Here is a 25,533-nt window from a genome sequence, read left to right as displayed (position 1 = left end):
GAAACCCCTTTTTCGCATTAAGGCGAAGCCTGCACCTGCAGCTTATTTTTATAAGTGTCACGAACCGTTTTATGGACTAGAATTACATTTCCGTACAAGGACCGCCGTCGCCAGTATTGTACAATAAAAATAGAACAAATTCATGCAATGTTTACTGATAGTTTATTTGACGGTGACGCACAGAATCAATTAAAAAACAAAATATTACCTTGATGCATGCAAATAAAGAACTCGGTAAGGAAATGTATGCAGATATCGCAAGGGCAGTGCCCCTATGTTCATTGAGCATTGTTACCGAGTTGTTGCACTGCTGACCAGTGATTTAACCGTCAATTGTCAACGGTTGGAGACTTGAGTGACGCACTTAAACACGGCTCTTACAATAGAGCGGTATCCCTTCAAGTGTAACTTATCATTGCCAGTAAAAATAGGGTGCTAAACGTTATTATTCACATTGAAAATATTAAAGGCTTATTTTAACATTCTATTGGAGATAAAGATATCAATATATTTAGAAATGTGATATACAATTTAATATATTAGTTACGTGAATGAGCTTACAAAGGCCAAAGAGGACAAAATTTAAAATGTGGAAGGCAATAATAAATAAGAAGAGAAAATACAGTGATGTCCTTCCGTGTGATCCAGACGCTTACGCCGCCCTGTCGGCAATGAAAGGAGGAAATGCCGCGACACTGCCGCCATCTCTGGATGCATTACGAGCATGTAAGTATTGCCACTATTCCCCGCTAGATGGCACTCTCAGCGGTTTGTTTAAGTAAAATAAATTATTGAATTCTATTAGAATATGTTCTGTCAAATAAAAGACTATGTTATTTTATAGAAAAATAAATGTTATGAAAACTAAACAATAGATGGGTTTGTACTAGTATAGAGATAATATACATGAGTAATGATATACTTGGCTCTTATAAAATATAATCTAAAATTTTCGTAGTCGAATGCGACTTGTAAAAACGCTTTTTTCCGTCGTGGCTAAAGAAAACAAAATGAAAATATGAATCATTCTATTCTATTTATAACAATAACAGCGCCTTGTTAAGGTTAATCTTCGTGACATTTTCGTTGAGTCCGCCTTTAGAGAGACCTTTACTTTTTATAAAGGCGTTACTGAATAACATGATATAAAGTTACGATAGGTATTGTACTTACTACAGAAAAATTAAAACCCGTTTGATTTTATTAGAAAATCAAAATTTTCATTCAATTGGTGTTAGATGTCCATCAGCAAAGTCCGAAATAATTACATTCATCAAGATAAATAGACTGATATCCTAGACTTCATATAATATGTGCGCTGTCTATTCCTTTAGAGGCCTGTAAACTAATACGACTACAATAGTCTTTGTCTGGATCAAGGAGCGTGAAAGGACATCACTTGGCAATCCGCTACACTGTGTTTTACATTGAAACAATAACATTACCAAAAGGGAATCATAATACAGCGTAAGACGTAACTGCTCCTTAGATATGTTAGTAGAGTGTAATCACTTCCTCTGTCAGATTTTCAGCGATCTTCAATATTGTTTAAATGTTTAATTGAGTTAGATACAGTATTTGTTTGTAGTTATAATGAATAAGGTAAAAGGTTCACAATATTCTTTACCTAACGCTCACATATTTATGGCGTCTCATTATTGTTAAGTTTTCATACAATGCTCGCACCATGACACGGTTTCCACGGGTTTACGTAAACCAGCTAATTACCAACACCCGCTCAATAGATCGTCGCTCTCAGCCTACACAGTACACAATAGTGAGCATTATGAAAAATAACCACAAACATTAATGGCTAATACCTAATTGGACTGCGTTCGTAAAAATCTATAAAGATAATCGTTTTATGTGTTATTGTGTGGAAATTTTTATATAAACTTTGTCATTATTAGATAAAGAAGAATTTTACTAATTCCTAAAACCATTGAAATAAAGATTTTAATCATGACGGTGACTAGGAACGTTTGACATTTATCCTTAAAATGTATTTAAAGCAATATTTCCTGTAATTATATTTTACATTGACGGTAACTTAAAAATTAAATCTTAAAACAGAGTTGCTGTATAAATGTCGGTTTTGGTAATAAATAACGAATATTATCCATGGACACGTCTGACGCAACAAGCGGATGGCTGAAAGTTTCACAGCTTTGACCTCATTACTCCAGGGTTGTCGTTGATGTTAAGTAATAAGATTGATGTAAAATATTTATCGTCCCATATCAAGAGACAGATATAAAAAAACCAGACTTAATCAATTGCGTTAATTGATTAATTTGTATGAAGCGACTTCTTGAAACTTGTTGCATTTAAAGCCCTTGAGATGTGTCATATTAAAGGCATACAAGTGTGTTTTAATTCATTAACACGAAGGAACAAAATTTAGGCTATTTTTGCAATTTTTTTCCTACTTTACGTTACTTTACGTTTCTATTTCTTACTTTACGTTTCTATTTCTTTATACTATTCGTGATCTCGTGAAGGCGAGATGAAAGTTGAATGAGGAAAATTTTGTTTTATACAAATGTTTTATAGTCGTCAAGAGCTTTGAAATTATTATTTATGTTATAAATTATATTAGTACCTACTAATATAGTCAGTAATAAATATGGCAAACTTTTTCACAGACTATTCTCGACATTATTTACATCTCATACATTATCATAGAAACGTGTCTAGAATTTACTAGCATACTTCTTGTAGTGACTAAAGATTAAACATTTCAAGGAAGTCTGAGTCGTGAGTGGGCATAGAGTATAGACGATAGATGCTGTTATTAACTTAATATGAATTATTGACTAGATATACTTTGCGTATAATTCTTGTTAAACGTACACATGCATGAAACATTAGTATAATAAACCTGTTATTTTATTCATACCATTTTAATATAAATGTGGTGATTTTCTTAGTTTTCTACTCCTATTATGGAAATCGTCACATATCAACGAGACAGCGTTCCTCAACCCTAGGGATGGGAGCGCGTGCAAGTTTTTACGAAAAAACTAGTTGTCCGAGCAGAGAAGCCGATCATTACAAAATTCTTTAATGCCTTTTTATATGTTTACATCTCAGAAGCAATTTCAAAAGCTGGAAGTGCCTTATCGTTTTTGTTACGAATATCGATGTTTAATTTGCCAACCTTACATCAATAACTATAATGATACAACGGCCTACACTTCTCAATACAAATATAGATCTTTTCATTATGCCGATGAAAACAATGATTCAGCAGAGTGCTCGTTAACGTATGAGTCACTGACTTACTGGAGGCCGGATCACTGCTGGTATTAAAGACGAGCCAACCCACTCTTACTTACTCTTTAAAAATTACGCCTTTTGTTCCACTTGTACTAATGAATTGCCGTATGTCTTGTATACACTTCTGTTTACCAAACTAACCCTTATTCCTAATATTATAACATATGTATTTTACTTCAGTAATGTTACAATTTAAATGACATAAATTTTTCTATTACAGGTAAGTCCTGAGCTGGTTTGATATAATGACGACTAAATAACATACTACACGGGTGAGTGCGGAGATAGGTTATATTATACATGCTGCATCTATTAGGTACGCTCTCAAAATCAAAACGTGACCATTAATTATGTTAATTCATGGCTAAACATGATAACGCATGGAGTGTGTATGTGAAGTGTGTGGCGTTAAATTACATACGAAATGAAAAAAAAAAACACTTTCCCCTTGATACATATCTCGCGAATTTCTATTTAATTATGTTAGAAACCGAGCAATTTATTTTAGTACCCAACTCGGGCGAATATAAAGTGCTTGCGACTCTGTGAGTAAAATGTGTTGAAGAGGGTGTTTCAACGAGATCCAAGCGTGTTTACTAATGAGAGTGCCGAGTTAATTATTGTCCTAATCCTGTATCGCTGACCGTGCACCGGATGTTGCATTGATGTGGATGCTGAGTCCACCGTTACGGTGCATCCGTTCTCCAACAGGGTTACCACTTACTGTTTTTATACAGTTAGGTTTAACTCATTCCGTACTCTAGTGAGCTGTGTTTAGCGTAATGCGGCTTTGTTTAATTGATTCCTTCCTCATTTCTCCACTTTTCCTGTCGGTTACTACAATATGAATAGTAAAGATGTTTTTATTAGTTCAAAATACATTAAATATTAATACCATATTGATAAGTAACTGGTATTTTTCAAAATAAGAGATTTTTTGGTTAAAATACAATATGATCTAGACTATATCGCTGAGTTGGCAACCCTTTCCAAAGTCATTTTAAAGCGTGAACGCCATGTTTGTTTATAAAGTTATTTTGAAATCAATGCCTTCTTTCCGAGAATTTTTGTCTGGTGCCGAAACTTAACGCTTTTTGTGTTAAACAATCAATTAGGAAACCCCTTGATATCATAATATTTACATCTCTCAGCTACTCCTTACCTATTATTAGGTTATAGTTGCAACTGTAGGGGTGAGTATATTTGATTTATATGAAGATGTTTCGTAAGAAGCTGAATGTAGGGTACGAAACAATTCCAATAAAATAGTCGAAGTTCCTCATTACAAACGTGACCTAAAATGACTGCCAAAAAAAAAAAAACCTAAATAACAGATATAAATGCATTTAACAGCAATGCAGATGTTTCTTTTCACTGGTTTAATTGGGACGAGTGTTTGAAAACATTGCTCGTGTTGAAATTACGCAAGATATGAAGAGGTCTATCGATTGACGCCTAAATTAGAATTGTGATAAGTAAAAAAAAAAATTATAACATGATATAAAATAGTGAATTCCGGAATTAAAAATATACTAAACGAAGAAGTGTCGTAATACGCTTTGTATCTATATACACATATAGTATATAGTTAGTGTGAATGTGTCACAATCTGTTTCAAAGCGGGTCCCTTATCTTGGTGTCGAGTTGTGTTTATTTACACTATCACACATACTTTATCTTGCCCACGTGTTGCGTTATTTGCAGCTCGATGTGATGAACTGGAATTGAAGAATCGCTTATTACGCTGTATGAGAATAAGACTCTGAGTTTTCCTTGCTTTTAATTATAGCGATGTTTACTCTTTATTTCCGTCTCGCAGCGCGATAAATCAGGCGAGGTTATAAACAACGTTCCTACATCTCCTTCGCGTTTCAACGCGAACGTTAAGATTTTAATTAGTAGGTTTTTCAAGTCGTTTTATAAGACTTTATTAAGATATTATATGTGACTTTTTATTTCTGTCTTTTTTAAAAGTTAGGTAAAAATATTTTTATTTTTTATAATTGTCGAAAGATAATGTTATAGGTCGAAAGTTTGTTATTTAATTGGCATCTGAATGAAGATTTCATGTAACAACTAAAACTGATAACACTTGGGTAACTGAAAGGGTAATCGAGTAAGCTGACTAATCTGACAAACAAAACGAAGTAAAAGCCACATTCAGCAAATATTTTTACAAGTTATCGTGAATCAATTAACTCACGGAACTTTATTATTTAGTCAAGCTAAAACAGAAAACCGTACCGGATTTTAAATGACCAGAAAATTATGTGAGAGACTTGAGGCTTTTTTATAACAGTGGGTTATTAGACACTAAGACATACAAAATCGAAAGTGTGCTTGATAATATTCTGCCTGTATTATTTTTCCTTATACATATAATGTTTTGTACGGCTCTTTTGTTACAATGTATCTGTTTATATGTTTAAATTATCGCTTGTACTAATTCCGCAGCTGCTATGTTAATGTATTCAAATATTCGGTGAATTAAAAGTATGCATTACTCACACTTCCAGTTAACTTGCGGTTGTAGTATTCATACTATTAATACGGTAAATAAGTATAACAATGCGTTAGACTTTTTTTTTTTTAATTACCCATTTCGCGTCAATAGCAATGTATGTTATGTACCTTATGTCTCGTGACAACTTCGAATAACATGAAGGCACCATAAGTACGGATGTTGTGATGATTTTGTCAATTATAACTTTCATTGAAATGATTGTATAAAAAAATTAAAGGTTCGTTTTAAAATATACCGTATTGCTATATACATAAGGCATGGGTGTTTCGATGGTGGCAAGGCGGTTAGTTGTTAGTACTTTGTAAACAGTTGCTAGGTGATCGTGTAGCGAGCGTGTCGTGTGCTCGATCACTCTAAAGTTATTTTGTGTACGAATGCTTCTGTGTTGGGACTGCGTTTGTGAAGTGTAAACTATTGTGTTTTAGTTAGCGGTCGCATTGTGTATGAAATTAGCGCAAGCATTCTTCAAACGAATTGTTAATGTGTTAGTAGAATTCTTTTATACGCTCAGATGTGAATCATTTCTTTAATAAATGGACGTTGGATCTTAAGTTTTGAGTTGCGGTATGTTTAATCAATCATGATGCTGGTAATAATGTGTCTTTTAATAATATATTGATTAACGTGGCCTTAACCGGTACACATCGTTGGACCGCTGCAAGGAACTAAATATAGCGAGGACTCGGCTCGGTCCACCTTATGTGATGACAACTAACACCTACTTTAAGAGTCGTCATAATAAATTCTGACTAATATACAACAAACTTCCTCGAATAAACATCCGAAAAATGACTCTCTTATAAAAATTTCTTTTCATATAACACGAGGTAAACGAATTATCTCTTTGAGATAAGCCTGTAACGTTTTTACCTACATTCGCAGATATCATTCTAACGATAAGCAAAAGTTGTCAACTTCAAACATTCTCACATGTTAATATGTGCGTAGTTTCACCTTTGAAAGCTGTATGGGGACTCATCAGCTGGTCTTGTTATAAGGCGCTAATGAACTATATTTATGCCAAACATAACTCTTTTAGATGTAAATTTGATCTTTTTATTTATATATTAATATTTATCATATTATTATTTTTTTATAAAAAAGCATCGATATTATAATTACATCATTATAGGAACAGATGAGTCTCCGATCAAATTCCATCGTGAGTACTGAATTTCAAACATCTGCCATGCCGGGTGGCGAGTAAGAAATCGCATATGTAGCAAGCGTCTTGGGCCCGCATCTCGCTACCTGCTTGGCGGCCATTGTAATATTATTTACACAATAGACACTCGCTAACCCTGTTTTGTTCTAAGAAACATAAAAAGTTCACTTAAACCACCCAAGTACTCATTACATCACTCGAGACCAATATAATTGCTTTAGTCTGGTGTCGTTAGGCTCAAGTGAAAACATTTGTTACGGAATTTTTGTTGTTGGTACTCCAAATTATTAATTGAACCATTAACATAACTTTTGTCTCGAGATATATCCTTGAAATTTGCATATTAAAGATTTATATATATTAGAGTGTTTATAATAGAGCCAGGTATTCTTGCGGATCAGTATTCTTAACTCCGTCCACGTTTCTAACACACCGTGCATAGCTGAATGCGATGAGAATTTCATTTCAATCGCCCCATAGTCCGGAATTTTAATCACCGTTACACGACTAAAGAGTGGCAACCTTGTCGTAATGTTCTCAAAAAACATTCTGTGAACAATAACGTCGTTTACACTATTAGGTCCTTGTTCGTGAGCTTAATATGACTTGTGCTTTTATCTAGTAATTTCCTATGTGATGGAATATGAAATATAAATGTTTTTTTAATCATAGTTCTAATATCCAATTGTTAGATGCGACTTCAATTAATAGATTGATAGATCTTTCCGAAGTACCCCCTTTCACGTACTTCAGGTACCTATTAGATTTCCTTAACGAGTTTTGAATGTTCAATTCTCTATTATTTTATACAATATTTGTTATAATCTCTGACGTTGATAAAATTTGGTGCGAATAAATTCAAATATAATAAATTTTCAGTAAAAAAGAAAAGCTTAGTAAATTATATTTATTTTTTACTCATGAACAACTAACAATATCAAAATGGATATTTTACAGATGTTGAAACCTTATAATCTTGTAGCGAATAAACATATATAAATCGTTCTTAGGTGGGGACAGATAAGTGTATGGTTATCGTCTAGGACTTACCTTAGTGGCCGATAACAAGCCGTGAGAATACGACCGGGAAAATCTTGACACACAGATTTTAAAGAATATAATATAGTTTATATAAATAAAAATATCTCAAATAGTAGGTTAGATATTAGGAAAGCAGATAATATTTTGATGAGACATTTAATTCGTTAGTTTAATATTTGATTTGTATTAACTTGTAAATGTTATACGATATTCTGTGAGAGGTGGTCGTCACAGTCGAGTAGCGACGTGTCCTCGAATTCCTCTATTTATTGTTCATGTTTTTATAAAATTTAATCTGTCAATTGACGTGTAAAAAGAATCTCACCACCAAAAAATGTTCTCGGCTATTGTTGGATCGATTATTCACTGTTATGTTTTAAAAGTAAACCAAGTGAGAGGTAATTCCAGTAAAAATAACAAGCAGCGTCCTTAGTGTGTATATTCTTTGGATTAATAATGATCACATGAAAAGTTACTGAGATCATTTATACATTAATAATTACCAAATGACGCATCTAACGGTAAAATGAGTGTGGTTGTAAAATCTATCCTTACCCCTTGTTTTCTTGGTTATACTATTTAAGTCCCTGCCCGGTGACGTCAAAGCCAATAGGGCTAACAGCTATAGATGAGTCGAAAAAAAAACATACAGAGCGTTTTCAATTCTTCATAAATCTTCACATATAAGATATAGGTACAGTGTGTAGATAGATTAACAAATGATAATCTGAATACCCTAAGCATGTTGTGTAAAGATTCAAACTTGTGCTTGGAGCATATTACGAGTTAGCAAAATGTTACGTGTTAGCATCGTCAAAATATACATTGACAGTTGCGTGTGTCTTCATAAGAAGACTAACCAGAATTCTTATATTCGTAGGCAATAAATTCATTCAGTATATTAATCGTCAAAAAATCGAAATTTATTTTATGTTAAAAAATTTAATGGTTAGAGCACAGTTTCTTCGTAAGGAATCATAAAATAGTTTATAATTTTTAATCCAGAATCTTGAGATTGTTGAGGACAAAGACACTGGTAGCAAGTTAATATGATTCTAAGTAAACAAACAAGCTAATTTAGATTGACTCTACTACAATTGTTTTTTATGAACATGCCACTGACAAAGACCGACGAATCTGCGGTCGTTCCGCGTTTCCGGTATCAGTTACTGCATTTTGTCTCACGTTTATACACTGAAAAAATTTAAATGACGGATAAAATGAACTTTTTACTATAAAATGAAATAACTCTGTAGTAAATGGACATAGAAATGTTCTATGTGATTTTTTGCTTGAAACAACCAAGTCTTCAAGATTCTTGGATTCCAGCACGAAAGTGTCATTAAAATTTCTTTAATCTTTTTCCATGGATCAAAAACATTGCATTTTTACATGATGTAATCAAAAGACATGTCAACATCAGAACCCACTGGTGGCCAATGTCCTGTCAATAATAATCAACATATTCTAGTAATAGAACAGGTTTCTCGTAGTAAGGAAGTCTGCGCAATAAATTAACTTTTAAAATAACAGTATGCTAGATAGCCAGTTTTTGTGCTCGTTATATTCAACGGAAGCAACTTTCCTTAGGCTTAGTTGTAAGAAGTTTACTTTGCGATAATTCCAGAGACTAGCTAAATATGCTTAATCCATTCAAAAAGAAACTGAAAAGCACTAAATATTTAGTTTTTTTATGCCAGCTGTATAATAAATAACTTTTTGTTGGATATAAGGTTTTGAGTATTAAAATTGTGAAATAATAATCTTACTGGTAATACTTATTTATGCTTTTTAATACTTGGCACCCTGAAGTCCAACGTTTACGCAATCAACTTTCTCTTTTTACGCGACTTTTGCGAAAGCCTGTGAAACCTCTTCTGTGATACATTGTTTATAAATAAAGCAAACGTTTTGAATGAGCTTTTAAAAATTTACATCCGAGTTTACTATTAAGTATGGTAGTGAATAATTTTTCTCATACATATTTAACAAAAGCTATCCAAAGTGTAACATTCTTAAGAGTTTTTATGATAAGATTTCAACGGCAACGACGTTATGTAGAATTATTAAGATTATAATATTTTACCGTCAAAGTTAATAGTTGTTTGATATATTTGACAGTGAAAAATGCATGCAAATTTGTACACATACATGTATGAGAGAAAGGGCATAGGTATTGAGTACGCGAGTCACGTTAGAACCGGACACTCGTAGATAATAACAATAGAAATAACTAAACAGAGAGAGTACTTTAATAGTATAATACTTTTTAAGTTCTCTATTGTAAAGAAAAAAAATATTACTTCAACCTTTCCTTGTGTGTCAAATTTCACGTTTATCATTTCATATAATTTGTACGCTTTCAACAATATAATCTCATACTCTGCGTTTATAGAGCCTCAAAAACAGATGTCAGTCAATAGCAATTTGACCGAGTGATAACATTTTCAAGTTCGTATGGTAAAAATGTTTAACAGTATGACATGTTATTAAAGTTTCAAGCAATATATTCCTTTAAATATACCTGCATATTTTCAATCCGTAACAGGCGCGCGCTATATACGTTTAATGTTAAATTAACTTTATATACATCGTTTCCAATAACGATTCTCTGGAATCACACTGGAAGCTGTGATCTGGAGTGCTGGCGTTCTTCCAACGCTTTATAGCACAATTTACCGACTCGCCGCATCAGAAATATGCCTCTGCAGTAGGTATATATACGACATTTAGAAACGCTTCGGTTAACCTGACGTCGCACTACACTCTATTGTGCTCCAGACGTACAGAGTACTTACAGGAGCTTTAATATTAGATCACAACGTCATCTTAGACTGAGATTTTAGTGGTGTTGACTGAGAATCTGTCTTTTGTCAACTACATCGTAACACGGTTCGTATATTCTGTCCAAGAGAATATTTGGGTTCGAGAGAATAATTGGAATTATAGTGATTATGATTTTTCCTGAAATATTATTAGTTTAAAAAGTGGTTAGCTTCGTACTTGTTATAAGAATAGTACTTTTATATGGTGTATACATTATTTATGACACGGAAATTTAAAATTTTAGACGGTTTTTCATGTCAACATGGAACCCTAAAAATTTTTCATATAATGTTTCATCTATTCTCTACTCGTCACCTATGAAAATCGTCTCGTCTATTTCAAAGAATATCTCAGAAGAAAGCTAGACAGCCAAAAAATTGAGAAAGTTTAGAGCCGTAATATTTCAAAAATAGCCATGAATACTTAAGAAAAGGTGGTTATTGGGCTACCATAGATAAATAACTATTTTTGAGATCCGTTCATAATGCTCACAATTTCAAAGAAGAAATCTCACTAGCGTTGGAGTTTGGTTTGCTACAAAATACAAAGTTGTAAAAACCTACTGGTCACATAGAATAAAAATATTACCCGTTGCTTTATAGCACGATAACCGTTGCTTTAATGTCGGATAATGGTTTAAAAAAATATAGAAACGGACATTCTAAAATTCAAATGATTGGTTCTAAGTCATTTTATTTCAAACAACGTACCATTAAGTTGGAATTTATTAAAGAACTTTAACAAGCGGATTGTGCGATAAGCAATGGTTACGCTTTATCGGTAACCTTTTCTAGAATGGTTTCCTATTTACTGTAGATATGAGTTGAGTCAGGATGTCACACTTCCTCTGACCGGCTGCCGTAGATCTCCTTAGCGAGACATGATCTCATTACATCGAAGCCGGAAAGTATGTCAGTGTGTGGGTTGTGGCGGATCGTTGTGCAGCGTGCTTAATCTTTGTACGGAGTAATGGTTAGACATTGAACCACATCATGAGGTGTTATTTGTTATTCTTCACAATAACACAGTCCAAGTGCAGAGCATTACGCCAAACAGGCTATGGTGACATTTGCTTCCGTCGTTACGATGAGTTGTAATGAGACGGTCGAATTATCTCTTGTCGTGTGTATAATTGTTATAAGAATTTTGTTAAAGAAAAAATAGGAAACTAAATATAGGTCATGTGCAATAAAATAAGTAAATATTAAGGAAATATGAATTTTAAATATCTGAGTTTACACATACAAAGTCTAATGGGTCACATAAAACAAAATAATTCAAATGCTGTTGCTTTACAATGAGAACAACCAATCAATCAGTTTCACTAGCCGCGTTGCAGCGATTACATGCAGTTATTCGTCTTAATTCCACGCACCGAACGCTGTTGGCACACTTAATCCCAATGAAAGTTACATATTCCAGTTTTTGCGCTTTCTTTACTAACAATGGAAGTATAGTTCAATTATTTCGCCATAATAAATTTTTTGTCCCCAGACAAAATACTAGGCGATTGTAAGGAAGATAATTAGATCTATTGCATTTTTAATACTATCATAGAATAACTCGTATATCGGAAATTTTCGTTTAATAGAACATAATTTTACGACATTGTTTTCTTTATACGGCAACGTTTTTCGATCGAATCTCTTTAATGTAATGATACTTCAGATTGTATCAAATATCAATATTTTATGAAAGGGCATAGCGGCTTGCGTAAACTGTTCGACGTGCCAAGATCGCCCACCCTCCGCCTCGACAGCACCTACACAGTACTAACACGATAACCACGTTTTGAAATATTAAAAGCTTTTTAGTACTGTATATATCAATATAAAAAATTGCATTAGATTTTTTCATTACAATTCGGGTCTTTTCAAATACCATAAAATATGATCTAGAATAGTCATTGGATATACGAGTATGTATGACCAGCTTGATCTATAATAAGGTTCTACGAAATTTACCCCGAAAAGATACGAATTGTATAAAAATCAAACCTTTCTAGACCGAAACAACCTAAATCCTCACACACTAAATAAAATGGAAATCGTTGGAACACTCTCCGAAATTGTAACGAATGTGTAGTGTTCCACAAAATGAAATTGCTCAAAGAACTGAATATATTTTACAAATATTTAAATCGTTATTTTTGTTAAACTTAACCATATTCTTATAATAAATAATGAAATTAGTATAAATAAAACGGATTAAGTTCTTTTCAAACGAGATTATCTCAGTCCCCAGTTTGTAAATAATTACGTATATGTATAAAAGGTATGTAGGTTACTTTTCCTTACTAAGCCGTGGAAGTAAAGGGTTACGTAATTATATACAGAAATAATACATAATATTTTTTAATTAACTAACCTAAAGTTTTGTTCTGTCTGTTACATTAAACGGACAATCTTGTAACCGCAAAGTAACATGTATCGAAGGTTAACGGCTGGTTAATAAAGTTTTTGATTAATAATGAAATAAATTCTATTAAATCTACGAATTAATAATTGTCATTTAAAGATAGTTTGAAATTCATAGTTATTTATGTTTTTTGATACATCTTATTTCAAGAGACCTTATACTTTCGTTTATCAGATATTTTAAAGTAATTTTTATGAGTGTCGTGTGTCATTGTGGTTGTTACTTCTATAAATTTGCTTTGCAGAATGCAGTAAGAAAACAGTGAAATCATATCAATCAGTTTTAGTTAAAACCGTTAATTATGCAAATAGGATTTCGAATTATAATAAAATGCACATTAAAACTGTATGATAAAGAAATATAGAATATATCCTAACAGAATCCTTAAGTCAAATTATAATATATATATTTTTTTATATATTATGTTATCATTATTAAACAGATGCTTAAGTTATTTAAGCGTGTTTGTGGGTGTATTCTCAAAGCGGTCGACATTCCACTACTGTTTGCTCGTCTCGTCTAGCGGGCTTAAAATAATTACACAAGTGTACTGCAGTCAACCCTCTAAGGTTCGTTGTTCCTTCCCCTTCACTTACCTGCTTGTTTTTAGCTTCACAGAGTAAAAATTACACTTTGAAAGCTTTTTGGGTATTGGTAATGTGGGTTATGAACACTTTCACTCTTTCACAAAAGTGCTTTATATGAAGAATAAAGTTTTAGGTACATAAAAATATATGTACTATTATTTAAATGGATTTAATATACAAAAAAATTATGTTTTCATAATTTTAGCATGTGTTTTGTGAATATTTATACATATATGATAAATACTCCTTAATATTCCTCACAATGGATAACCATTAACTGTTATTAATTTATTTCATTTAACAAATCTATACTAAGGTTATAGTCATTTAGTAGGTTAATCTAAAATTAATATCAAATATTATAATTATCTATTTATTTATATATATATCAGTCTGTTACGTATGTTATAGATGTAATAATATTATTAGCTCATATTTAAAACCGTCAAGTAAATAAACGTACGTGGAAGCGAGAAGCGTGCGCCTGCGCATCGCGGGGTTCGTAAAGTATAGTGTACTTCAGTTTGTCACTGCCCATCAATGGAGACAGTCACGCGGCTTGTATACACTTTTAGTTTATCGCAGTAACGACCTAGTTAACAAATTCGTCCGCAGTGAAACATGTTTCATAGTTTTTTTCAGTGTCGTGTTTTTGTGCTAATAATCTTTATTCCGCTCAGCGGTTCATAGCTACAGTCATGATGTCAGTGCGCTTCACTAAAAATCGCTTCTTGGACTAATCGTGTTTGTGATGATCATAATAACGTAAGCATTTTCCATAAATAAATGCTCGTTTGGAGGAAAACATATCTAGGTACCCTGTTTATATGTGACGACATTTTAATTAAATCTTTCACATGAATCAAATCCTTTATAATCGTGACGAAGCATAAGTATGTTATATAAAAGTCATTAGATATTAGACTTTATTTTCATATTAGCTCGTGGTTACCATCCTTTTGTCAGTTTAAGAACAATAAAGAACAATATATCAAGTACTCGGTAACTGTACACCAGAACTCAAGTGTCACATTTAATTACTGTTTTAATGATACATGATAAATGATGCTAATCGTCGATCTTAATTATCGAGACTCCAATTTTAGTGCAGACAGATAGATAGAAGCATATTTGGTTATGTATACGAACAAGCTAAACACCGAATACGAATGTGTTTAGTGCTCCGTGTTCGCCGACAATTCATCAAGAGATCAAGTTAAACTTGTCTAATGAGTGTAATAACTCGATTCATCAGACTAGTCCTCATGCTCTACAAGACCCAATGGTCATATCCGTCGCAAATCGTCGGTTTCCTCCGAAGACGTTCTACTCGCTTTTATAAACTTGATTTATATACCTGCCACGTCATTAATTTATGTCAACGGTTGTCACAAGCGGATGCGTTTATTCGCCTCGACAACCTATTGACCGTCTTTGCTGCTTCATACAGAACTCTTGAAGCTTAACCCTCTGTCTCACAACAGCTTCTTTGTGTACTTTGTTTCTATCCTTCCCACACATGACGTAATCCTCAATTTTGAGAAGCAAATTCTATTATTTTCTTTTCAATTATTTTTTTTGTTTAATTTTTCTAACCCATGTCTTTATAACCAGCAATTCTACTGTTGATTCATTGAAAAATATTTTTCTTTTAAATACGTGACCTACTTAATAATTAAACAAGTATTAGCAACTCAATATGTTTTATCAAGATTTTGGTGGCAAGGTCGTTAGATATTAAATAAAGTAGTATAATGCAAATCATGTTATTTAGTGTTCGCGTGCTTATAATTCTTTGGGCAAATCGTAGTTTCATGGTCCGAGTGGAAGGAGCCTTGGCTTATCTTGGGAAACATCGGTCTCGTGTCGGAGAGTTTTGGCGATCTGCCAGACCTGGGCTCATATGTTACTATTACTGTACAGCGACAGAGTACTGCTGGCTTCCACATAACCCACAATGTAGGAAATTAACATCTTTATTATTGTTTGAAACATTAATCAGAACACGTTAATCGATCGGGTTCTGTTTACAAAGCCTCTTGAATGACTTGTACGTTTTACATCTTTATATTTTTTCTACAGAAATCTATTGTCGATATAAATGTCAGACCACTCTGTAATATTTTCATTATCAGACAGTTTTCTAAAAATGTTTGTGTACTGAGAGTAAATTGTTACAGCTTCCGCAATTTTCTCCTAAAGAACTAAGACGGCTTCCCACACTTAACTTTCCATAACACAATAGCTTGAGCAAGGTTTCACTTTTTTGTCAACAAATGAAGTAAGCAGAATCATAAAACTTAAAAACATATTATAATAGATTCTCATCCTACAAAATATTCACCATAAATTTTACTAACTTTAATCCATTGTTTCGAATGAATAAATAAAGGAATAAATAAATAAATCAAATCAATAAATATATTATTTATCCGACAATATTAATATTCGTTACATATTTATTTTTTATATCACCTGCTTTGTACGTTTCGGCTTAACCCTTGTTTACTCTAAATATAATTTCTTTGACAAATTAAAACACAAAATAATTTGATAATGTTATTTTGAAACCCTGTCAAAATACAAATATCAAACCTACGGGTTTATATCTGTACATTTAATATATTTTCTGTTCCAATCATTAAAATTCAGATATAAATTAAATTTAATCAAGATGTAAAAAATTTGAAATACTATTCAAGGTTTATTGATTAAAATCGCGTCGCATGATTAGGTTACGAATTTTACAAAAAATAAAATCTATTGAGACCAAGGATTTTAAACGCTGAAATAAACACAGTAATCATATTTATGCTGTCAATGAAATGTTATTTGAAATTTAACTTGATTGACATAATTAATTACATTTATTAACTCACATTCAAACGTACGTAATTATGTAATCAATTGAAACTACCAAATAGCCCGGTTTTTATTTCGACATATTATGAGAGAGCGTGATTTAAGTCGCATGGCGCATACGCAGCGACTAACAGGTACATACAAACATGTACCCGCTTTACAAAGATGTTGCCTTTTGTTCGAGTGCCATTCATTAGTCGAATGTCACATTGGTAGACCCCATTCTTCGGGAGTGCGTTGAACCGACGCTGTCATATCTGCAGCCGTCATATATGGTTCTGTGCTAACGTGTTTTACGAGTTGTGCAGTCGCGTTTTTGTTTGTCCAGAAATCTTGCAATTTAATTACTTTCTTCCCACATAGGACAGGTCTCTTAGCTGAGCTAAGTTATCTTATTTATAAAGATCCAACGTCGTCCATATAAATCTGTTTCCATTTATGTTTTGTAATATTAAAAACAACATTTCGTTTTATTTATTGCATACGCTACAAGCTATAATCGCATATCTTTTATAGGTCCTCAGTGATATGTTATCGCAAAATTAATTAATGCTCGTCACGTCTGCCGTGATAAAATACAACGAATACGAGCAACTCAAACGTGAGTAACGTAAGACTTAAAGTGCGACTTCTAGTGAAAAAAATATTTGATGAAATATGAAATCTGTGCATAATATTATGATGTCAGTGTGAATCGAACGAGTGTTTTGCCTAACGTGTTCTGGTGTTAACGAAAAGTGTATTGGGACATGTGTGAGGATGAGTACCGAACGGCGTTTATCACGGAGTTTCCACTCGTGCCTGAAAGGATCCTCCACAGAGGAGGCTGCGGAGGACGAAGAGAGCTGCTACCACTCTCTCGGAGGTCGACACACACTCAATAGACAACCTCAGGTGTACGTTGAAGACCTGTCCAACATCACTCTAGCCGATTTCGAAGCCTCGCAAGATGATATCGATGGTTTGTATTTATTTTGCAATTTCAACAATTGTTCGTTAACAAACTCGTAAATGTATAATATAAGTATCAATAATATTCGAGGTACACAATAAACATAAAAGACTCATCGAAATTTTTACAGCATACATAGTTTAAAAGAAATAACTTTAAGTTTTCATTTGAACTTTCTGAATTAAATGTTAAATAGGAAAAATCATTAAGTTGTACCGGAAACTGTTGTTTTTTATATAAACGATTTTATTCTTATGTTCACATCTCGTCGGCCTTAATCACGGCTGCTGTGAAGTAACCGAAACGTCGGGAGTATTTAGTTTTTTTCAAATAATAAAAGACGCGTAGTATAATTCGACGAATATTAGTTTTATTTATTCTTATGGTCAATTTTAAACTGTAAGCATGAGTCATTAAAGTGAATTAATAAATTTAACTTAATTGTCATAATTTCATGTGATTCATAAGAATTGTTAGCATCTATATATCAACATTTCAATCATTTCGTGCGTGTCTTTAACTGGGGAATTTCTCTAAGACATAAGTCGAATGCATTAAATGCATTAAAAGTTATAAAATGACTTAGTTATCTTTTATTAGGCCACTTACAATTCTACAAAAAAAAACAACCTGTTCTCCTGATTGTCATTATAATCATGAACATTGGAAGCCTAAAATACCTTCTTTGCTAGCCACTTCTTAAATTGTTATTTTTTTTTTTGTTACGCAAATGTATGCTATACATTGTACAAACGGGATTAACTGTAATTGTTTAATTATATATTTACATTGTTCCATAAACGTAGTATTATATGTGTATTAAAAGTTTTATGGGTAAAATAATCGTGTAGGTTATAATAAGATTTTCTTACGTAATATTAGTTTGTATAGAGATGTATAATATCATTGTAGCTATGAACCAAGCCAAGGTTGTTCTAAAACTGGTCGAGTACGTCGCAGGAGTTGCTTTGACGTATAAGGAATTGTTTTTCATGTGTTACTATTATGTAGCTTTGAAGCTAATCTTAAGAAAAACTTGAAGTGTTTTGAAGGATGCTACAAAACTAAAGTATGAGTATGTATTTCTGCTTCATAATGTTGTGATAATAAGATTTGAATTCTTCTGTTTATAGATTAAAATTTCGAGAACTTAACCTTGCGGTTATAATATATATATATATATATATATATATATATATATATATAAGAGCGTCAGTATGGTGCCTCATGGTGTTCTCGGCTATACATATCCATCATGGGCGTTGTAACGATTGGAACTCGAAATAAGAGCACACTTGTACTGTCCAATATCTTATTACTCGATTTCTATACAACGGTATTTAATATCACACTCAAATAATAAGACGAAAATGGATTTTGAGCCAATAGGTTAGACTTGTGCACTTCGTGTGACGGCTGTCCGTAGCAGAAGGCCCGTCCTCACTCTCAGTGACAATAACTACCCTATTCGGAACTGGCCGCTTATAATTTTTATGAAACAAAGCGACTGAATTACTTATAAGGTTTATTATTAATTCAAAATCGACCCGCCGTCATATATATATATATATATATATATATAACATTAAGACAAGAAGTTCAAGTAAAATTTTTTAAATTACAATTCAATTAATTGTTAAACCTAACTCTTTGATGATAAAATCTCTTTATTCAAACTTATGTTAAGCTAATTTTTTTTATTACTATTTATGTATTCATAAACGTAAAGGAAAGTTGTCTGAAGAAATTAGTTGTGTGTTCAAATCAAAGTTCGCGTTATGAATCATTATTCTGTTATTCCTAACTTTTAGCCTTTTTATTCATTCTCAAGACATCGAGGACGTGTACTTGAAGGGTATTAAATATTAAAACCCACATAATGGAAAGCTACCATAGATTTGAAGACCAATTGAAGTGTTCGCTTCTCTTATATAGCTGTGTTATCTAGTTCAATAATGTTAACAATCCTGTAACGTACTAGCTAACATTTTGCTTCACAAGAATCGTATTCGATCTTGACATTGATTAAACACGTGACAAAGTGACAGTGAGTCATAGATGGCTGGGTACGTAACAACACCTCCGATTAGACAAAAAAAAATGCGATACTAAGAATAAAACTTATACGATAATCGAGCACCGTAACAAAATACTTGAAGAAATGATCTAAACTCTTATAATTGCGTGTGGTTTCGTATAAACCATCGAAATGTTAATATTCTCACAAACAAACCAAGCCCGTCGTGTTGTGTTAGGTTAAGGCGTCAGATTATTTTTTAATGTGTCGCCGCATTAGTCGCTTCCATGTTTAAAAATAACGAAGCGTGTTCTTAATTATGACCATAGATTCATATCACGTAATTTTAGGTTGATTGTTTACCCCCGTAGCACTGGTTTAGATATTCAGCCAATGTCCCAGCCTGCGCACCTGTGTTGGCGACCGCCGGCTCATATCCGCTTCCCGTTTGATTGTCTGCTACCACCCTTTTCGGTTCCAGTCAATGCATCCGTTCCGCATTCTGATAAAGTACAAATTCAAGCCAAGGTTGAATCTATATCATAATTGTCATTATTCCCCCTACTCGAGTATTGTCTTAGTAGTTTATTTGTCGCTGTATCTCTATTCTGTTTTCCGCCTCTAAGAGTTATATAGCAAGTTTTTATGTTATCGAGGGTAACTCAAGGTTTTCTATGCAGCATCCCAAACGGCCGGATGTCGAACAGTTTAGAGTGGCATATTGTACTTCACCTATTGTTAGCGGGGTGAATGGAATCTCGAGAGCCGGGAAACATCTTATGTGGTGATTTTTTGATCAAACAACTTCGATAAGGCCATAAACAATTATGTGTTAGATAAAAGCGCTCCCGAATTCTCAAGCATATTATTATATATTAAATAGCTTTTAGTACGCTCAGAGTTATTATTTCATGATTATTTATGATAATAAAAATAAAAAGAAGCCTATGTTACCATTCGTTATATTGGCTATCTGGTCGAGATAGTTGAAACAAAATTAGTCCAGCCATTTCGGAGATTAGCTGGAATAAACGAAGAGACAAACAACTTTTTTTTTTAAATTTTCTTATGGTATGTGTACCATATACACGTGTAAAAATTGATTCTAAATCGTAAAATATTATTTTAATATTACAAACATATGATCCAATCTTATACATTTTTATACATAACAATATATTTCTATATTCATAATACCTGTATAATATTCTAAAAGATGTTTTCTATAAAGTTTCCTCAAGTGTGCAATATGATACAAGATTTGTTCTGAGATGAGATCACCATTGACCTCACCGTTCTTAACAATTAGCTAATTAGTATCAATTAATAAATTTAACATTAGATCCGCATATATTCATTTGAAATGTTACTCGAGCAGTCCAAAACAATTTACATATTTCAATATCATTGTAAAAGATAATCGTCGCTCTGATTGAATGTGACGAATTGAAACCCACTGCTTGTTTTTTCTCTCCTTCTTTATAAATTTAGTAATCTCTTATGAGGGTATAAAGCATAATTTTGCACTATTATTGAGTTTTTTTTTTAAACTTAAACACGCGTAGCAAAAGATCGAAACAACTTTTAGTATTCAATTTATTTTAATAAAATCGACGCGGAGTATAAGGTATTTTCTATTGAGCTACTTGAATATCTTCTTAAAATAAATAAATTTTAAATATTAGATATTTTTACACTATTTAAATTATGATGTTGAAAGCTATGAATCATAGAATTATATAAAAAATCTAGATTCAAAAATAAAATATGACTAAATTTCGTTTTACAAATCGCGAAAGATTACTTGCGTAAAGTCACGATATGAACTGTCCCAATACAATTGTTAATCCATTTAGAGGTCTATGTTAGTTACATTTAAGTTTATTTTTAAATACTATTTTTATATGGAATATAAGTCGAGTAAATACAGCAACCCTTACTTTTTTAAGGTCGATCAATAATATATAGATATTATGTATGTGCTATTTATCTTAATTTTACAATCGCGGGAGCTTGAATTGGATGATGTTAAATTTGAATTATCCCGTACGTTGCACTCTTGAAAGTCTATTTATATAAATAAAACTGACACGTCGTTGGCAATCATCGCTGTCGTAAGACGACTTTTGCCATTCATATTTTTTAAACTAGAAAGAAAAACATCGTATGCGTAATTTTCTAACTAATATAAAAGCCAGCGAGCCTGGAACTCTCATCATTTGATCCGTTAATCATATTAAATAATAGATCTAAATGTGTTAATGGTCGTTGTATATCTTCATACAAAAAAAAACATGTTGAAGTTGTAAAGCATAAAGGAACCGGAAAGTAAACTAGTATAGGCCGTGTTATCGTTAGTGAAATGTGTGTCGTATACAGGAAACGATAGTAGATGTCCCAATGTTACATTTTTAATATTCGAAATAGTTTTACATGGATGGTTCAGACTTCAGATTTGATTTTTATTACGGTTTGTTACTACTAGGTTCTGTTATTTAGAATATATACTCAGCGAAAACTTAATTCGAAAAGTGCGCCCTCTATTACATATAACGGGAATTCATTGTTCTAGCGGTTCTACTACTCGTTGCTAGAGGTCGCTAACAAGAATAATTGTTTTAAATTTACCAATGTATACATACGGTATATTTTAGGTGTATTTCTTCACTAAATCTTTATTATGAATGGAATAAGTAAATTATCTTTTTATCGACAAATTATATAAGCATTAATAAATTTATTACATCAGTGAATGTTTTAAATTAGTTTCTGTGGATTATGTTAAATTTATAGCTTCATACATACTATTATGGGATAATATTTTGTACAGTAATATTCTGAAACATTATTAAATATTACGAAAACAGGCCAATAACACGATCCCTTGTACTTAAAGTTCAGAACAATACCAGGACCAGTTTAGTAAGTTCATGACCGATCGTGATGTCGAGCCGTTGTGGTGATTTATTTTTTCATATCATCATTCAATAATAATTCTTCTACGACAGGCAGAAGGTTGGAATTCAATTGATTATATTTCACGAGCTGGCCTCGATTGTTGTAACAAAATCTGTTGGTACTATAAGATAAAAAAAAAAAAAAACTAAAAAAAAATTGGCCATTATTACCAACGTAATTAGTTAATACAAGTTTAATAAAATTACTTAGTTAAACCCAAACCAGGGTAATTATGTTGAGGCATAATTGGAAAACGTGATTAGAATATGTATGAAAATAAATTTACCGCTTAATTAGCAAAGCTACTATTAGCCATTAGGTAAACAATTTTGCGTTTTAATTTGGATTTAGTAAAATGAGATTGGGTCGTTTGGAATTGTTTTTATGTAAATAAATATTCTTGCAAATATCTTATTAAGCAATTAATAAATTACTTTTACCATAAATATTCATTATCCAGTATTGAATTAAATTTTACGTCATGAAATTGTTAACAGTTGAAAATAAATATTGTTACTTATAACTTGGTTATAGCATATTTGTTTTTTTCATTCAAAACTTTTTACCATGTGTGTACCATAAGACATATATATTATTTTTATAAATTATTATAAAATAATAAATAGATGTGGCTCTGAGAAGCTTAGTGAGTAAGAAATAAAAGTTTTGTTCAACGTTATACATACTGGTTTGTTATACTCTAGTATCCGAATGCAGCCGATGTTAGTCGACGACATACGAAGGTTTCAAATATGGCAGGCGGGAGCACGGCTTGTCAACAAAGTTAAGTTGACTCCGGCTAGCCCGCGAGCTGCACGTAGGCGTCCTATAATTCGCGGTAAAGATAAAACAAAATAGTATCATTTACGGAAATAAAGTTTTTCTAATGTGAAAGTGTCAAACATTGTGTTGTGATATAATTTTGTGAGTTTCCAATTGCAAGTGCCCTTTTTAATGTTGGAATATTTACTGGCCAAGGATTGTAATAACTTTTGTTGGCATAACTATGTGACTTCAAAATTTTATTTCTTATTTCATGTATAGTAATATTCATTCGACTTAAAATTTTCTTGATTCTTATTTTCATTATTATTATTTGTTTATATTAGTTTATTCAATAGTATTTACTCGCGTTACTATCACAAAACTCGTTTGAACGAAAGCGGACCCGGAAATATCTCAGCTCAAATACAACTATAATTACGATATCTAATAAAAACGAATGATTTGAAGTTCTCAGACCAAAGCGACGAACACTGATATATTTAATTTATCAAATTATTCTCTGTTGTTGGATAATATGAAACTTTAAAACGAACTATTGCGCCAAAAACAGTTATTCGTCATCAATAAGTTGATTCCGTACATATTTCAAATAAGAATTTATTAATTATAAGTACTTGTGTTTAATAAAGTTACAGAATTAAACAAGTTGGCGAATAAAATAATATTCCTTATAACTTTCTCTTATACTTAGTTATTCTCGAAATGGCACGGAATAAGACAAGATACTTGTTAAAAATTTGTTATTCTCTTGCACGTGCTGAAACTTGTTGCTTAAGAAACTAGCGTACATTATTAAAACGAACAATGGATACATTTTTTTAAACATCTTTCACAATAGTTTAAACATGTGAATGGTTTTGAAAAGATCTGTATTGTGACAAATGTTCTAAATTAAATAAAATATATAATTTTAGTGATGCTATAAAACTTAATAAGAAAATACGCAAATACATGTTAGGACGAAGCCTGAATACCAAATCGAGTATGTTTTTGTCAGTAACGGGATGTAGTGTGTGTATAGGCGGCGGGGCGTCAGAAGAATTCCTCAACCAACCCCTTAGAGGACAATATTTGTCTGGCGCTCGAGGAATGCGTGGGTTCTGAATCATTCTCATGATAAAATTATTTATTTCTATTCGTATGTCATAAGCTTTTAGTATTGATATTCGAATTCGAGATTCAATACCATTTCAGCCTTTATGATAAAAAGCATGTCGTATTTACATTTTATGTGGGATGTCAACATATTATAAAATGTAGGTGTAATCCTTGTTCATCACCACCCACGCCTTATACTTTCTAAACATTGGGTGTTATTAAAAAGAGTAAGTTCATGTGAGTCACTTATTCAAGCCATCGGTGTGGGTCACATTCCTGGCCTGCCCGGACAAACCGGACCTAGCACAGCAACTCGCGTTCTTTTTCTCATGACAAGTCTTTAATTTACCGATATATTTTGTACTGTAGTGTTTACGATGCATTTACTCAGCGATCGGTTTCACTGAGCTTTGTAACGCGACTACCTATACTACAGGGCTTCGTATCATCCCTTTCCTTATAGTTTTACACCTTATTTAATGTTTATGCAAACAATCAGATCGCCTGTGTAATTTTTAATGTTATTAAAATCACGGATGGTTGTAAATTTCGCTTCTCACATGTCAGTTTCCGGAGTAAGAGGGTCATATATATATTTTTTGTTCGCCATCTGTCGCTCCGCAGGTGTCGCTATACATAATGAGCAGGTGATCCGAATACAACATAAACTTTTTCAAATACATTATGAATGTTATTACCAAATAAAATTGATACGTACAAATAAGTTTTTTTTTCTACATGACTTATTATGGTTTAAAATTAGCACAAGCCCAGATCTTAAAATCTTTTTATACGTGAACAATACATATGTTTGTTAAATTAATAAGGAAAATACACTGATGGTAAAGTCTAAAAGACAATCGGGTCAGGCCGAGCCAGACGTTGTTATTGTCCTGTTTTTATCAAAATATAATGTTATTGCAATAACTAATTAATATAAATTAAATATTACATCCTTATAATAATCTTGCCAGAAGCGGATTTACACAAAATGTAAACGTATTCTGCATACGTACTTAT

At 32.3% G+C, this 25,533-nt stretch overlaps 1 protein-coding gene across 8 annotated transcripts in view; it reads left to right on the top strand.

Moving 5' to 3' along the window:
• Window positions 1-25,533, top strand: part of LOC116766076 (ras GTPase-activating protein raskol) — an 86,879-nt gene that overhangs the window by 39,311 nt on the left and 22,035 nt on the right. Inside the window, exons 1-2 of one of the 8 annotated variants that reach the window (XM_032655779.2) lie at window positions 6,148-6,287; window positions 17,219-17,663. The exons of 2 other annotated variants lie outside the window; for them this stretch is intronic. In XM_032655779.2, coding sequence (XP_032511670.2) covers window positions 17,462-17,663 — 202 coding nt within the window. In that variant the 5' untranslated portion in view covers window positions 6,148-6,287; window positions 17,219-17,461. Of the gene's footprint in view, window positions 1-469; window positions 727-6,147; window positions 6,288-14,364; window positions 14,655-17,218; window positions 17,664-25,533 lie in introns of those variants that run through there. 5 more of the 8 variants (XM_061527135.1, XM_032655771.2, XM_032655762.2 and 2 more) reach the window with 5 other exon arrangements.

Source organism: Danaus plexippus (genome assembly GCF_018135715.1).
Source record: "Danaus plexippus chromosome 3 unlocalized genomic scaffold, MEX_DaPlex mxdp_34, whole genome shotgun sequence".
NCBI lineage: Eukaryota > Metazoa > Arthropoda > Insecta > Lepidoptera > Nymphalidae > Danaus > Danaus plexippus.
Note: the sequence above shows the minus strand (reverse complement) of the source record. Positions and strands in the feature narration are given on the sequence as shown.